The 14,089-nt window shown below is 37.6% G+C and overlaps 1 protein-coding gene across 2 annotated transcripts in view; it reads left to right on the plus strand.

Moving 5' to 3' along the window:
- Nucleotides 1-1,272: 1,272 nt before the first annotated feature.
- The window catches only part of cacna1fb (calcium channel, voltage-dependent, L type, alpha 1F subunit), a 43,732-nt gene continuing 30,915 nt past the window's right edge, over nucleotides 1,273-14,089 (plus strand). Inside the window, exons 1-4 of one of the 2 annotated variants that reach the window (XM_051903828.1) lie at nucleotides 1,273-1,519; nucleotides 1,690-1,795; nucleotides 10,413-10,552; nucleotides 13,179-13,324. In XM_051903828.1, coding sequence (XP_051759788.1) covers nucleotides 1,338-1,519; nucleotides 1,690-1,795; nucleotides 10,413-10,552; nucleotides 13,179-13,324 — 574 coding nt within the window. In that variant the 5' untranslated portion in view covers nucleotides 1,273-1,337. The remainder of the gene's footprint in view (nucleotides 1,520-1,689; nucleotides 1,796-10,412; nucleotides 10,553-13,178; nucleotides 13,325-14,089) is intronic. The other variant, XM_051903826.1, reaches the window with a different exon arrangement.

A 14,089-nucleotide genomic window follows, 5' to 3' on the forward strand; every position in this document is an offset into this window, starting at 1 on the left:
TTTTTAGGGAATATTGTAATGCATTACTTTTAAAAGCAACTTTCCCCAACACTGATCATTAATAGGTAACTATGCAGGAAGTAATGCAGGACAAATGAGTAGTACTACATTAACACTTCAGCTACTACTATTAACTAATATGGAAACAACATTGACTAATCAATAAATAGTAATAGGCAATTTAGGACTGAGATTGTTGCTTATTAGGTAATCAATAATTACTGAATGAGATTAGCCTCATTAAGAACTATTAATATAAAGAATTACCTATTAATTACTAAGCACAACATTAACATGTGTCTGAGACGTGAGCAGTTGTCTTTTTTACTCTGAATGTGGTCATAAAATGCATCCCTAATTACTCCTGTTGTCTAGCTACTCTGCAAGAACAACTAGTGATCTGGATCATTATTTTAAAGTGAAGAAAAAGCCATTATTGGCTAAAATAAGACCATTATTTTAATGTTTTTCACTTTAAAATAATAGTCCTGATCACTATAGTTGTTTTTTTCTTTTGATGCTTTATCACATCTCAGGACAAGGCAGGCAACAGGACATTTTGTTGCACTTGTACAGGAAACTCTACTGATAGTACTAAGATAACACATTTTCGTTGTTATTGGTGCTTTTGGGTGCCTTAGTCTCCTGCTAATATACACTACCATTCAAAAGTTTGGGATTGGTAAGATTTTGTTGTTTTAAAAGATATCTCTTATGCTCACCAAGGCTGAATTTGTTCAAAAATACTGCAAAAACAGTAATATTGTGAAATATTATTACAGATTAAACACTTTAAAATTCTATTTTAATAAATTTTAAAATGTAATTTATTCCTGTGATGGCAAAGCTCAATTAAAAAAAAAAAAAAAAAAAATAGGATTCTGTTTAAAAGAATATATTCATTTAAAATCAGTTGTAACATTACAAATGTCTGTTACTTTTGATCAATTGAATGCATCCTTGCTGAATAAAGGTCTTACTGACCCCAAACTTTTGAATGGTCTTGTCTTTGACAGGTTTTCTCTGATATCAAAACAAAAGAAACCAACAAAATGACTTATGGTTCATTTTGATGTCACAACCTTACAAAAAGAGTGCCTGTGTCAACAAGCATTTGTTAATTTTAGTCCTTAGACTAGTTGTTTGCTGTGTCATCCACACAAATGACCCTTTATTAAGTGACTAAACTTCTCTCTTTAGGGAATGGGTACTCCAACGAGGAAGAGGAGGGTGGTGGTGAAGCGGAAGAGGAGGAGGAGGAGGGGGGGAGAGGAGGAGAGGGTGATGAGGGTGAAGAGGAAGAGAAGGACGAGTGGGAGGAGAACGAACGGCCGAAGATGAATCGTACGGAAACGCTTAACTCCACCTGCAGCTCCACTGGAACGCAAAAGAAGAAGAGTCAGCATACGAAGAAGCAGGTCCAGGGCTCCAACCAGGTCCAGCGTGCCCCCAGAGCTCTTTTCTGCCTTAAACTGAACAATCCCATCCGCAGGGCCGCCCTCCACCTTGTGGAGTGGAAGTATCCATTTACATCTCAAACAAAACAAAGCTTAAACTTCTACTGATAATGATGCTTTCCAATCATTTACCAATATCTGTTGTAAAAACAAATTATAATTAGCTAAATAATGCCTGTTGAATGTAATGTCACTCTAATAAGATCATGTTTACCTTAACATGTGACTCCAGACCATTTGATATCTTTATTCTCCTTGCTATCTTTGCTAACTGTGTTGCTTTGGGGGTCTCCAAGCCTTTTCCTGAAGATGACTCGAATGCCACAAATCATGACCTAGTAAGTATTGCTCTGTCTCTCTTGAGAGAAAGAGTGTGTGAAATTGGGGTGATGTGAATATCATTTCAGCTCAGAGAACTGAAAAAAGATTGAAGAACATTCATGGTTAACAAGCTTCTTGGTTTTTGGTTGCAAACATTAATGGCTAGTTCCTGTAGTCCATCAGTTCAAAGTTGCTGTAATGCATTGGCTCTTAATTGAGATACAGTATGTATTATTGTATATTGTAAGGTAAAGTGTGCAATAGCCACAGGAGAAGGTGAAAAGGTATTTCCCTTCCCAGGTGTTGTTTCATAATCAGATATATTGGGATGGTGCCCGGAACAAACCGTTGACTGAATTCCTGCTGACCCATTTGGGAGGTGTGTTATGGATCTCAGGTGCAGCCAGAAGCATGCATGTGTTTATGTATTATGTAATATACATTTCTTTTCCAATGGCATATTCTATCAGGTCTTTTCTGGTTTCAGTCTGGTATGTATTTAGGTAGCTAACTAGTTAAGGTGCTTGTTTCCTGTTTCAGATGTCCTGGATTTGGATATATATATTTATAAAAGATTTAAACAGAAAAGATAAAACACTTTCTACGTTCAAATCAAAGAGGACATATTTCAAAAAAAGACATTTGTTGGCACTTATACAGACAGAAATCATAAATCAAATCTATATACTATTTACAATACTGATTTCCATGTTCCATTTCGAATGTACACTGTCGGTCAAAATGCAAATGAGCTGCCGCTCCCGGCCCCCTTTCCAAGATGGAGCTTTACCAGCTCGCGCTTCGGATACTCAACATCAACAAAGTTGGAGAATATCACGCAGACAAAATGTTGATTGTCATTAGCAGTGTTCAGCCTTACATTGTTCAAACCAAAGTCGGACACTGATGGAGCGACTCAGGAAGAAGTTACAACTTTTAGAATGCAACTGGATGTTTCTTGAATGGTTAGTGGATAAATTTATGTAGCTGTTGTGGAATTAAGCTGATTCAACTTATCGACTAGCACGTACCTTCATGTTAATCTTTTGTGCAAATCCAGTGTTGAACTGACCCTTGTTTGTGAAGCCGTTCGGCTAAAATGATTTGCGCAAATATTTACCGACTTTCTTTGGCGCATTTCCTTCATAAATAAAAATTGGCTCAGATGGCGGGAATCTATGGAGACTCTTATGTTCATTGGTACATCCAATAACAGAACATTTGTAATTTTTTTGGCACCGACACTGTACGTCTCCAGCTGCTACAGCAAGGAAACAGAAATGGCGGACTGCTGCGGCTCACTCAGGGCGGTATCTATGTTAGTAGAGCAGATCGTCGCCAGTCATGGGCGGGGTTTCCCCCTACTCTTACTTAAGAACCACACGTTTGGAGAGACTGTTTATGATTTATGAGGATTATTAAAAAAGGAGTGGCTGGATTTTTGCCATTATAGGCTGGTTGTTTACACACACTGTGGACACACATCTGTGTTTAAACACCTTATAAAAGTGAAATTTGCATAATCGTTCCCCTTTTTTGTAACATTTTAAATGTCTTTAATGTCACTTTTGATCAATTTAGTGCATCCTTGCTGATCAAAATAATATTAATTTCTTTTATAACGTAATTAAATCTTACTGACCCTAAACTTTTGAACAGAGGGATAACGTTTTGTTATCCCTCTAACAATACACACAAATGCGCAGAGAAACACACACACACACACACACATAAAAGGGGCATTCGCCTCAAGCAAGAGAGTTTTGTCATGTGACTCACTTCGGCCACAGTATTTCGATTCCTACTGCTGTCCTAGTGTCAGAAATTTCTGGAAGCTTTGGACTTTGAACATCACAATTTGAAAGCCAGGTGCCATTTTGATGTTAAAATCCTTTTTTTGCTGTTTGATGATGCAGTATTACTCTGTAATCCTCCTCATCTCCCACAACCTCTCATTGTATCCCATCAGAGAGCTTCACATTTGATCCACTCAGTAGCTATTCTTAAAGGAATAGTTCACTTAAAAATTAAAATTCTGTCATTATTTACTCACGTTGTTCCAAATCTGTATGACTTCCTTTCTTCTGTGGAACACAAAAAAAAGTCAACATTTGCCCCCACTGACTTTCATTGCATGGGTAAAATAAAACATTTTTTCGACAAGAGGATGAGGAAATGGTGACATAATTTTCATTTTTGCATAAACTCTACCTTTAAACACTTTTACCAGCATCCTGCGTTACTGTGATGTTCATCTCGGCACCTGTGTCTGAGACTGCAGGGCTTTAATTTGCTTGCACGTTAGTGGCATCAAGGAAACAAAGCGGCAGTTTTGTCCACGGCTGCAGTGAGGCATGCAACAATGCGAGGCTGCATGAACTTGTGCACACTACAGCTTCACATCGGAATGCAAAGGTCACAGAGACGAGAGAGAAATCGTAAACGAAAGAGAAGCGCCCCTAGCTATTGTTTCTTAGTAAGGGTCGGACCGAATAAAAACACCTTTCGTTTAAGTCCAGAAATCCTTTCTCCGCATCTCGGCACACTAGCACTTTCACTGGACTTTACCGAATTATCCATGTGAGCTTCATAGTTTGTACCGCTGTCATCTCGAGTGTACAGGCGTGTGTGACTGTGCCCCATTCGTACTGAAATGCTCGACGTGTAGTGAAAGGGATCTTCCCTAAGGCTTGTGTGAGAGAAACAGGAAGAGAAAGAGAGGAAATGAGGGAGAGGAGACCAATCGAGTTGTATGTGATCAGGACCCTGGACACAACCCCCCTCGGGCAGTGCCTCATGTCTATCCCATCAGAGAATCACTTTCTTTTTATAGAAGAAGAATTTGCATTCGAATGTAAGAGAAGTGACAATGAAGTGACAAAAGAGGAACAACAGGGCAGAATGCGCAACCCAGATGAGAGATCACAGTGTAGCACAGACTAATGAACGAATTACAGTGTTTTCTTTCAGAGTCAGCTTTTTTTGTGGGGTTGTAATATTCACTTGCTGGATTGCATACAGACTAGATTTGCATTTCCAGAGGAAAATACCAGTGCTTTCTAGGTAGCAAAATAATATGTGGATGGGTAAAGTAAGCTTTGGTTCTGTGTAAATGAAATGGTGTGTTAGAGTTGCCTTATATCGGTACTTTGCCAGTCATGACAGTCACTATGCACCATAACTATCAAAGGAAACCTAAAAATAGGCAAACAACTCTTCTGTGTTACTGCATTGAGGAAACATACACTTACGACACATGAACTCTGAACAGACAGACGGGAACATCACTGCTGAAACATTTGAATTCTCCGCTGTAATGCGATCTCATACATAATACAGAGCAGTGATTGGATTAAAAGAGTTCATTCTCATGAATAATGCAGAGAAAAACTCAGAAACTGATGATGTAGATGAATTAACGCGTATACATCAAATTTCGTGATGTTGTTTTAACTTTGCTTTTTAAACCTGGAAGAATGAAATGGCTCAGAAAAAAGAAAAAATAACCACTTTTCCATTAATAATAAACATGATGAGTGCTATAGTTGTATTCATTGATGTGCAATCTGTACATATATGTTAAAATCTCAAAAAATGTGTTTTAGGGTTTCATGACTCTTTGAGGGCTCTTTTGAGTTTATTCAGTGTCAGGGCAAAGTACTTACCAACTTAAAAAATTATAGTTGGCCTGTTCTTTTTAGGACCATTATATAATATGTTTTTTTTTTAAAAAACTCAAAATTTTTACATGTATTTATTTTGACAGCTCATATTTTGAAGTTAAATGAAAATACTGCATATTCCTGATGTCAGAAGTTTTTGGGAGCTGTTAGCAAATCTTTGTTTTGGCCCTGCTTCAGAGCCATTTAGTTGAAAGAAACAAGAAGAAATCAAGAAAAGGAACAATAATGACCCTAACAGTGACTTCAAGTATATATTTTTTATATTAAAAGATCATAAAAAAACAATAAATAGAGCTAAACATCTTTTAATTCTAACTAACATGTCCTCATTAGTCCCATGATCAAACAAACAAACGTAATGAAATTATTCAAGTGCAAGGGCTTATGGGTATTCCCCCAGTCACAGTGTTTCTCACTGGGCATGCTCAGTAGCAGATGCAGTGATATGAAGTTTATAGCCTATTTCCATTGCACTTGTTTTATTTGACGTTCTGACAGGACAGATCTCTCCTGTGATATATGTATGCCCACTGTTGGACATTTTTATTGGACTAATTAAAGGGTTAGTTCACCCAAAAATAATGTCATTTATTACTCACCCTCATGTCGTTCTACACCCGTAAGACCTTCATCTTCAGAACACAAATTAAGATATTTTTGATTAAATCTGATGGCTCAGTGAGGCCTGCATTCAAAGCAATGACATTTCCTCTCTGAAGATCCAGAAAGCTACTAAAGACATATTTAAAACAGTTCATGTGATTTCAGTGGTTCTACCTTAATATTATAAAGCGACGAGAATACTTTTTGTGCGCCAAAAAAACAAAATAACGACTTTTCAACAATATAGTGATGGGCCGATTTCAAAACACTGCTTCGGAGCTTTACAAATCGAATCAGTGACTCGGATCTCCTTTCAAACGGCTAAACTGCTGAAATCATGTGACTTTGGCGCTCAGAGTCACTGATTCGATTCGCAAAGCTCCGAAGCAGTGTTTTGAAATCGGCCCATCACTATAGTAGCTTTATGGATCCTGAGAGAGGAAATGCCATTGCTGTGAATGCAGGCCACACTGAGCCATCGGATTTAATCAAAAATATCTTAATTTGTGTTCCGAAGATGAATGAAGGTCTTATGGGTGTGGAACGACATGAGGGTGAGTAATAAATGACATTATTTTCATTTTTGGGTGAACTAACCCTTTAACTCAACTAGTGAGTTTAAAGAGAAAAAGTGTGTTAAAAGTGTGTTAACAGGATTTTAATGGGATGATTCACTACAAAAAGAAAATTCTGTCATCGTTTACTCATCTTTATTTTATTCCAAACCTGCATGACTTTTGTCTGTGGAACAGAGAAGAAGATATTTTGAAGAATGTGTCCAAACAACATTGGAGCCCTTTGACTTACATCATGTAGATAAAAACACTGAGACATTTCTGAAAATATCTTCTATGTTCAACAGAAAAAAAAGAGTCATATTGTTTCTAAATGACAAGATGGTGAGTAAATGATGACATAATTTTCATATTTGGGTGAACTTAAAGTTCACAGTGCCAAAAGTGCCCATAGAAGAACCGAGCTTACAATGGAATTGGAAAACAAAAATTGCGTAATGTGAATTTAATATTAAGCTAAAGATGTGCTAACAATGCAAGCTCAGTCAAATCCACCTGCATTGTCTTCTTCTTTTAGATTTTGGAGGACAACAAGACAACAAAATGATGTGAAAGAGAAAGCGACAGGGAGGGAGCAGAAAGAGTGGTGGTCAGGGGAGATTGGAGCTGCCTGTTCGTTTGGCTGCTCTAAATGCTCTTGGTCCTGATAAGCAGCTTACTCTTCCTCCCTTGCCTCTCATCACCCTTCCCCCATCACCCCATCCCTCTTTCTCTCTCTCTCTCTCTCTTTCGTTCTCCATCTTTGTTCTGATGCTTAAAGCCACATCCTGGATTCCAGGTGCAATGGAGGGGGCATGTATTTAATGAGTGTGTGTGTGTGTGTGTGTGTGTGTGTGTGTGTGTGTGTGTGTGTGTGTGTGTGTGTGTGTGTGTGTGTGTTTGCTGTCAGTCTCTCTCAAAAAGCCGGTTGGTCTTTTCCTCTGCCATATTGTTTGTTTTATTTTACTGTCCATCATCTTGCTTTCAGTTCTCTTCAGTTCATTACTCAAAGTCATTCAGCACTCTGAGCTTGCATGTCTAATAACTAGGGCTGTCAGTAGATTGCAAATTTTAATTGAAATAATTACATGTGTTGCAGATTAATTAATTTGCACTTATCAATATATGCTTAGAAAAGCTCCTAAAGGAAGATCACTAGACGTTACACTATTGTGGGAGACGAGAAAAGCATTAAATCAACAGAAAGTGACTTTAGAGGTCAAAATATAACTTATTTCCATACCATTGTCCAAAACCCTATCACTGGCCTACAGCAATAAAAAATTGCTGGTATTATTTTTTATTATAATTAATTATACAAAAAAAAAGTTAAATTCACAGCCCCTGCTAATTTTATCCATCATTAAATTTACAAAATTATGCAAAAGAAAGGTTTTGAATGTTGCCATGGTCTATCTGCTCATCTAAGGAAGGGAATAGAGCTTCAGAAATAGTTCATGGATATTCTGTCCCTGTCAGTGTGCAAAAACCTTCTGCATACTTCAGACAGAGGCATACGGTCCAGCAAATGGAAGTTTATGCTGTATGCCACTTTACATCAAATCAACTACAGCAGTGTGTGCATGTGCGGTTATTATTGTCCATATGGTATTGTCCTTCCACCTCTGTCACAGTCTTACACAGATGGTGTGGGTTTTTGTGGTTAGTTTGTTGTTTCTCTCTATATGTTTGTTTATATGGAGGGAGTATGTGTGCACACAAGTGTGCCACCACAGTGCACAGGCTGCTGTTGTTGCCAGCAGCGGCAAAAGAGAGGGAGGGAGAGAAAGAGAGGCTGACAGATTAGTAATCTTTTGAAACGCTCGCAGATTCCCCATTTTGAAGTCCAGCTCCAGCTCAAGAACGACCCTTTTTGTCTCTCTCGCTCACTGTATTGTGAACAGGTCATGGGGTCATACCAGTGCACACATTTACATACACATTTACATACATACACACATTTACAGAAAAAAACGTAGCACTTTACATTAAGGTTTAATTTGTTAACATTAGTTAATTAACTAATTAATTAAGTTAATTAACTAACATTAAAGGGTTAGTTCACCCAAAACTGAAAATTCTGTCATTAATTACTCACCCTCATGTCGTTCCACACCCGTAGGACCTTTGTTCATCTTTGAAACACAAATGTATTTTTGATAAAATCCGATGGCTCAGTGAGGCCTCCATCGCCAGCAAGATAATTAACTCTTTCAGATGCCCAGAAAGGTACTAAAAACATATTTAAAACAGATCATGTGACTACAGTGGTTCAACCTTAATGTTATGAAGTGACAAGAATACTTTTTGTGTGCCAAAAAAACAAAATAACAACTTTATTCAACAATATCTAGTGATGTGCGTTTTCAAAACACTGCTTCATGAAGCTTCGAAGCTTGACGAATCTTTTGTTTCAAATCAGTGGTTCAGAGCATGTATCAAATTGCCAAAGTCACGTGATTTCAGTAAACGAGGCTTCGTTACGTCATAAGTGTTTCGAAATTTCAATGGGTTCACCACTGGGGGGCATGACTGGGGGGCAGTTTAATACATGCTCCGAACCACTGATTCGAAACAAAAGATTTGTGAAGCTTCGAAACTTCATGAAGCAGTGTTTTGAAATCGCACATCGCTAGATATTGTTGAATAAAGTCGTTATTTTGTTTTTTGTTTTTTTTTGCCGCACAAAAAGTACATTAACGTTAAGGTTGAACCGCTGTAGTCACATGAACTGTTTTAAATATGTTTTTAGTACCTTTCTGGGCATCTGAAAGAGTTTATTATCTTGCTGGCAATGGAGGCCTCACTGAGCATCAGATGTCATCAAAAATATCTTAATTTGTGTTCCGAAAATGAACGAAGGTCTTACGAGTGTGGAACAACAAGAGGGTGAGTAATTAATGACAGATTTTTCATTTTTGGGTGAACTAACCCTTTAACAATGAGCAATACAGTTGTTCATTATTTGTTCATTAACTAATGTTAAGAATTACAACTATTGATTTTAATAATGTATTAGTAAATGTTGAAATTAACGTTAAGATTAATAAATGCTGTAGAAGTATTGTTCATTCTTAATTCATGTTAACTAAAGTAGTTAACTAAGGTTATCATTGCTTTCAGCTGAAAGTAGCTAAAACTTGTCGCTAAATGTCGCTAGATGACGTCATACTGGTGAGACCATCTATATTTATACAAATATAGATCAGTGGGCGAGTCACGGAATCTAGATAAGGTTTGTCCAAGAAGTTTTTGGATTTGTCGCTAGGCTTTTGAAAAAAGTCTCAAAAGGGGTGGGGAAGTTGCTAAATCTAGCAACAAAATTGCTAAATTGGCAGCACTGATAGCTACAGTAAACTTTATAACCTGTAAGTTGATGAAAACATAATGCATTGCATTTACTGCCTCAGATGTGGCTGTTCTAATGACAGACAAAACATGTACAGTACGTCCGAAATTCGCTGGTCAAAAATCTTGCAACTCCATTTGATCTTGATTTTGGTAAAATGTTAATAACATAATGACACATGCAATTGTCCGACCACATATAAAGCCACAATATCAACTTTATTTGTTTTTCCGTTTCCTGAAAAGTAGTGTTTTTTTGGAAATATGAGGTTTCCACCCGACAGCAACACAACCTAATCAGGCCAATATTATCCAATAAAATTATTGTTTTATTACTACTATTATTACTAAAATCATTTTATTATTAGACTATACACAATTTTTCTATGCCAAGTTTTATATACATATTTTATAATATATTTATAAATATATCTGTGTTTTTTCAGGAACAAGTTGAATATGTGTTTCTGATAATCTTCACCATCGAGACGTTTCTGAAGATCCTGGCATACGGCCTCGTCATGCACCCGAGTTCCTACATTCGCAATGGCTGGAATTTACTGGACTTTGTCATCGTCATCGTAGGGTACGTCACCATCTTCGACACTCTAGCCATCCATCCCCACTTGTTTATTTACTGTCTTTTTCATTTAAAAATGAGTCATAATAACCCAGAGTGACATCACTGCCTTTCCTTCCATGATTCACTTGCATATTAATTTTCATAGTTGATTTTTATTCAGGTTGTGTTATGGCCAACAGCAGCTCTCTTATTCACAATTCTCCTCTTGTCCTGCTGTTCTCTTTACCCTCTTTTTCCTCATTTCTCCCTTTTCTCAACCTCCCTTTTGCTCTCTCTCCCGGATTATCTGGTTAGATCTGGCTGTCAATCCTCTCTCCCGCTCGCTCTCTCTTTGTATCTTAATCTGACCTACAGAGACTAGGCACTACCCTTAATTTCACACACCAGGCTTTACAGCACTGTGGTGAATGTGTGTGTATGTGAAAACTGTAAATACGCATTTCATGCACTAAAAAAGAATCAATCTTTCATAGTATGCCACTGCTTAAACTCATTTTCTTCCTATGCACACCATAGTGTATTTAAAGAGCGACAATCCCCAGAGCTCTGTCTGTCCTGCTAAAATGGGACTAAACAGCTGTTCTGGGGTCATTAATGGCCAGTTGGTCAGAGTGATGGTTAATTATCTAAAGGAACATGACGGTGCCAGGCATTTAGCGTCTTTTTGAGTATAATTTTGAGAGCTTTTTTTAGTATTGATTAGAGATTTCATTAAGCTCACAAGCAGAACCGCTAATGAGCAGGTGGATCTGTTCCAAACACACAGTATTACACATCATATTATTGCTGCTTATAATGCTGATGCCATCCTAAGAGTATTTGTGCGTGCATGTGTATGCATGAAAGCACAAAGATCAGCTATCTTTGTGCTTTCATGCATACACATGCACGCACAAATACTCTTAGGATGGGTGCCACAAATATTATGGCTCAGCCAGCTTCCACAACACTTCACTCCATTCGTTCAAGTATCAAATTACGCTAGCTATGCTGTATGTTTTCATCCACTAAAAAGAACCAGCTCATAAGAATCATTTGTTCAGGAATCGGTCTACACTGGTCTTGCTGTACGTTTCTGATTCTCTAAAAAGAACAGCTCATAACAGACATTCATTTGGGAATCAGGCTACAATGGTCACGCTGTATGTTTTTGTTTCACTAAAAAGAACCAGCTCATAAGAGTCATTTGTTCGGGAATCAGGCTTCACTGGTCAGTCTTACTAAAAAGAACCAGCTCATAAGAGTCATTCTTTGAGAATCAGGCTTCACTGGTCAATGTTTCTGAAAAAAAAAAATCATTGGGAATCAGGCTGCATTGGTCATGCTGTATGTTTTTGATTCACTAAAAAGTAGTTTAAAAGAGTTGTTTGTTCGTGAATTAGACTACAGCCTTCGTTCATGCGCTGTATGTTTCAATTTAACATGGCTCTCAGGCCAGATCCAGTGTTAATTTTAAAAAAATTTTGTTGTTGTTGTTTTTAGTCAGTGTTTTAGTCACTGTTTTCTTCATAAAAAGTATCATTTTTGTCAATATTATGTCATGTCATATTCAGTAGTTTTAGTTAATTTTACTAATGCTGGCTACACACCACAAGATAATCGGGCTGATTTTGGGCTGACTTCTCCCCTTCTGACAATCCTAGGTAATGTTCCGATTATCTTGATGGTTCTACAGATTATTTTATCAGATTTTCCTGTGGTGTGAGGTGTGTTAAGAGTGACTGAATCTGCTCGGAAGAACGTCGGAGGCGCCCCAATCGCAAAAAAAAGATCAAAAATCCTGATGTGTGGGGGGAACCCCGAGGACAAACACGCGTACACTCTGGAGATTATCACGTAAAACTAAACAATATCCAATCAGAAAGCGAGCTGACAGAAGACAGAAGCATAACAAACACAGTCATGGCGCAGCACAAAGTTAAATGGATTTGGACAGCAGAGATGGAGGATCAGCTAGTCGATTTGTGGCAACAGCACGAGTGTTTATACAATGTGTCCTGTAAAACATACCAAAATCATTCCAAACACTATCATCGCAATTTCTTCCTGCCTATTGTCCTTCATGTTCATTCTGAAGTCTCGAGAGATTTTGCGAGATTTCCCGTGTGTTTACAGTCGGGACTCTGGTTGAAAATCTGTTTGTGTGTGGTGTGCTGTTTTTGTCACATCACGGCACATCACACACTATAGGAGCAAAACTGTTAAATCTAGGATTTTTTTTCCCCTCATGTTTGTGGTCTCTCACATTTTGAAAATCTTATAAATTCTTTTAATGTGTATCCAGCATAACATGACTAAATGGCATCTAATTTTGGTCTAAATTTAGTATAATTTTTTTTTATATATATTAGAAAGTAAGTGCATATTAAACTGAATATTCATACACTCTCTACATATTAATTTAATAGTGTAATGTAACATTTAACATATAAAAACTGTCCTTGTTGTAAAACCTGATCTCCTGCATTTTTATCTTTAATTCGAAGTTCAAATTTCAAAGTAACAACTCAAAAGCTCATAATTTTAAATTTAATATTAATTATTTAAAGTCAGTTACACATTTTAGTATGACATGTTTAATCAAGCACTTTTTTTCTTTCTTTCCTTTTTTTTTTTTTTTTTTTTGCAGGTTGTTCAGTGTGGTATTAGAGACTGTTACTCATAAGTCTGGTGAAACAACTTCCCACATGCCGAGTAAACCAGGTGGTCTGGATGTCAAAGCCCTCCGAGCCTTCAGAGTCCTACGACCCCTCAGACTGGTTTCAGGAGTGCCCAGTGAGTTTGTGTTTGTAATCGAGAAAAAAAAGGAAACAAGTTAGTAAATTTGCTGTCTGATTTAATTTGGTGTAAATTGCCATGAACTATTCAGCAGTGGTGTTTCACCCACACAAGAGTGTTATTGTGCTATTAGGAATGTATTCTGAGAGAGAAAACAGTCTCTATTGAGGTTTGTATGGAGTGGTGATATTTGTGCAGCAATCAGGGGGGTTGGTGTAGCTTGACCTCTCTAATGTCATGATAATTTAGGCCTGTAGATTCGTTCTGTGTCCTCTCCAGATGAGCTTGACTCATTGTTGCAACCAGAGGCTGTGCTGTTTCGCAGTAATTTCAAAATCAGACCCACTGCCACACACCCCTGAATCACTGACCAGCTAACCAAAGAGCCATTATTGCTTGTGTCTTTACAATACTAAGATAATAAGATGATGATTTCAGATAGCACTGTCCATGGTGCTGAAAACACAATTCCATTAGTTCAGAGCTCCTGCAAATCTGGTCAGGATAGCAGAAAACACGGTTGTGTATACTGAAACACAGAGTAGCCAATGACGTATTCCACCACAGTACTAACAGAAGCTCTGGTGTGGATCTTTCCACCCTCATGCGCTCACCTGCACGTTAATCCTGGCAGGTCTCCCATTGAGGCAAGATGACATTGAATGAGGATACTTCTCATTCACATACCCATTACATTTACCAGAAAACACACAATAAAAATTCCTCACCGTGTGCAACTGTAATGCTATTATGCTCTGGCTG

The sequence above is a fragment of the Ctenopharyngodon idella genome, chromosome 8 (assembly GCF_019924925.1).
Source record: "Ctenopharyngodon idella isolate HZGC_01 chromosome 8, HZGC01, whole genome shotgun sequence".
In the NCBI taxonomy this organism is placed as follows: Eukaryota; Metazoa; Chordata; class Actinopteri; order Cypriniformes; family Xenocyprididae; genus Ctenopharyngodon; species Ctenopharyngodon idella.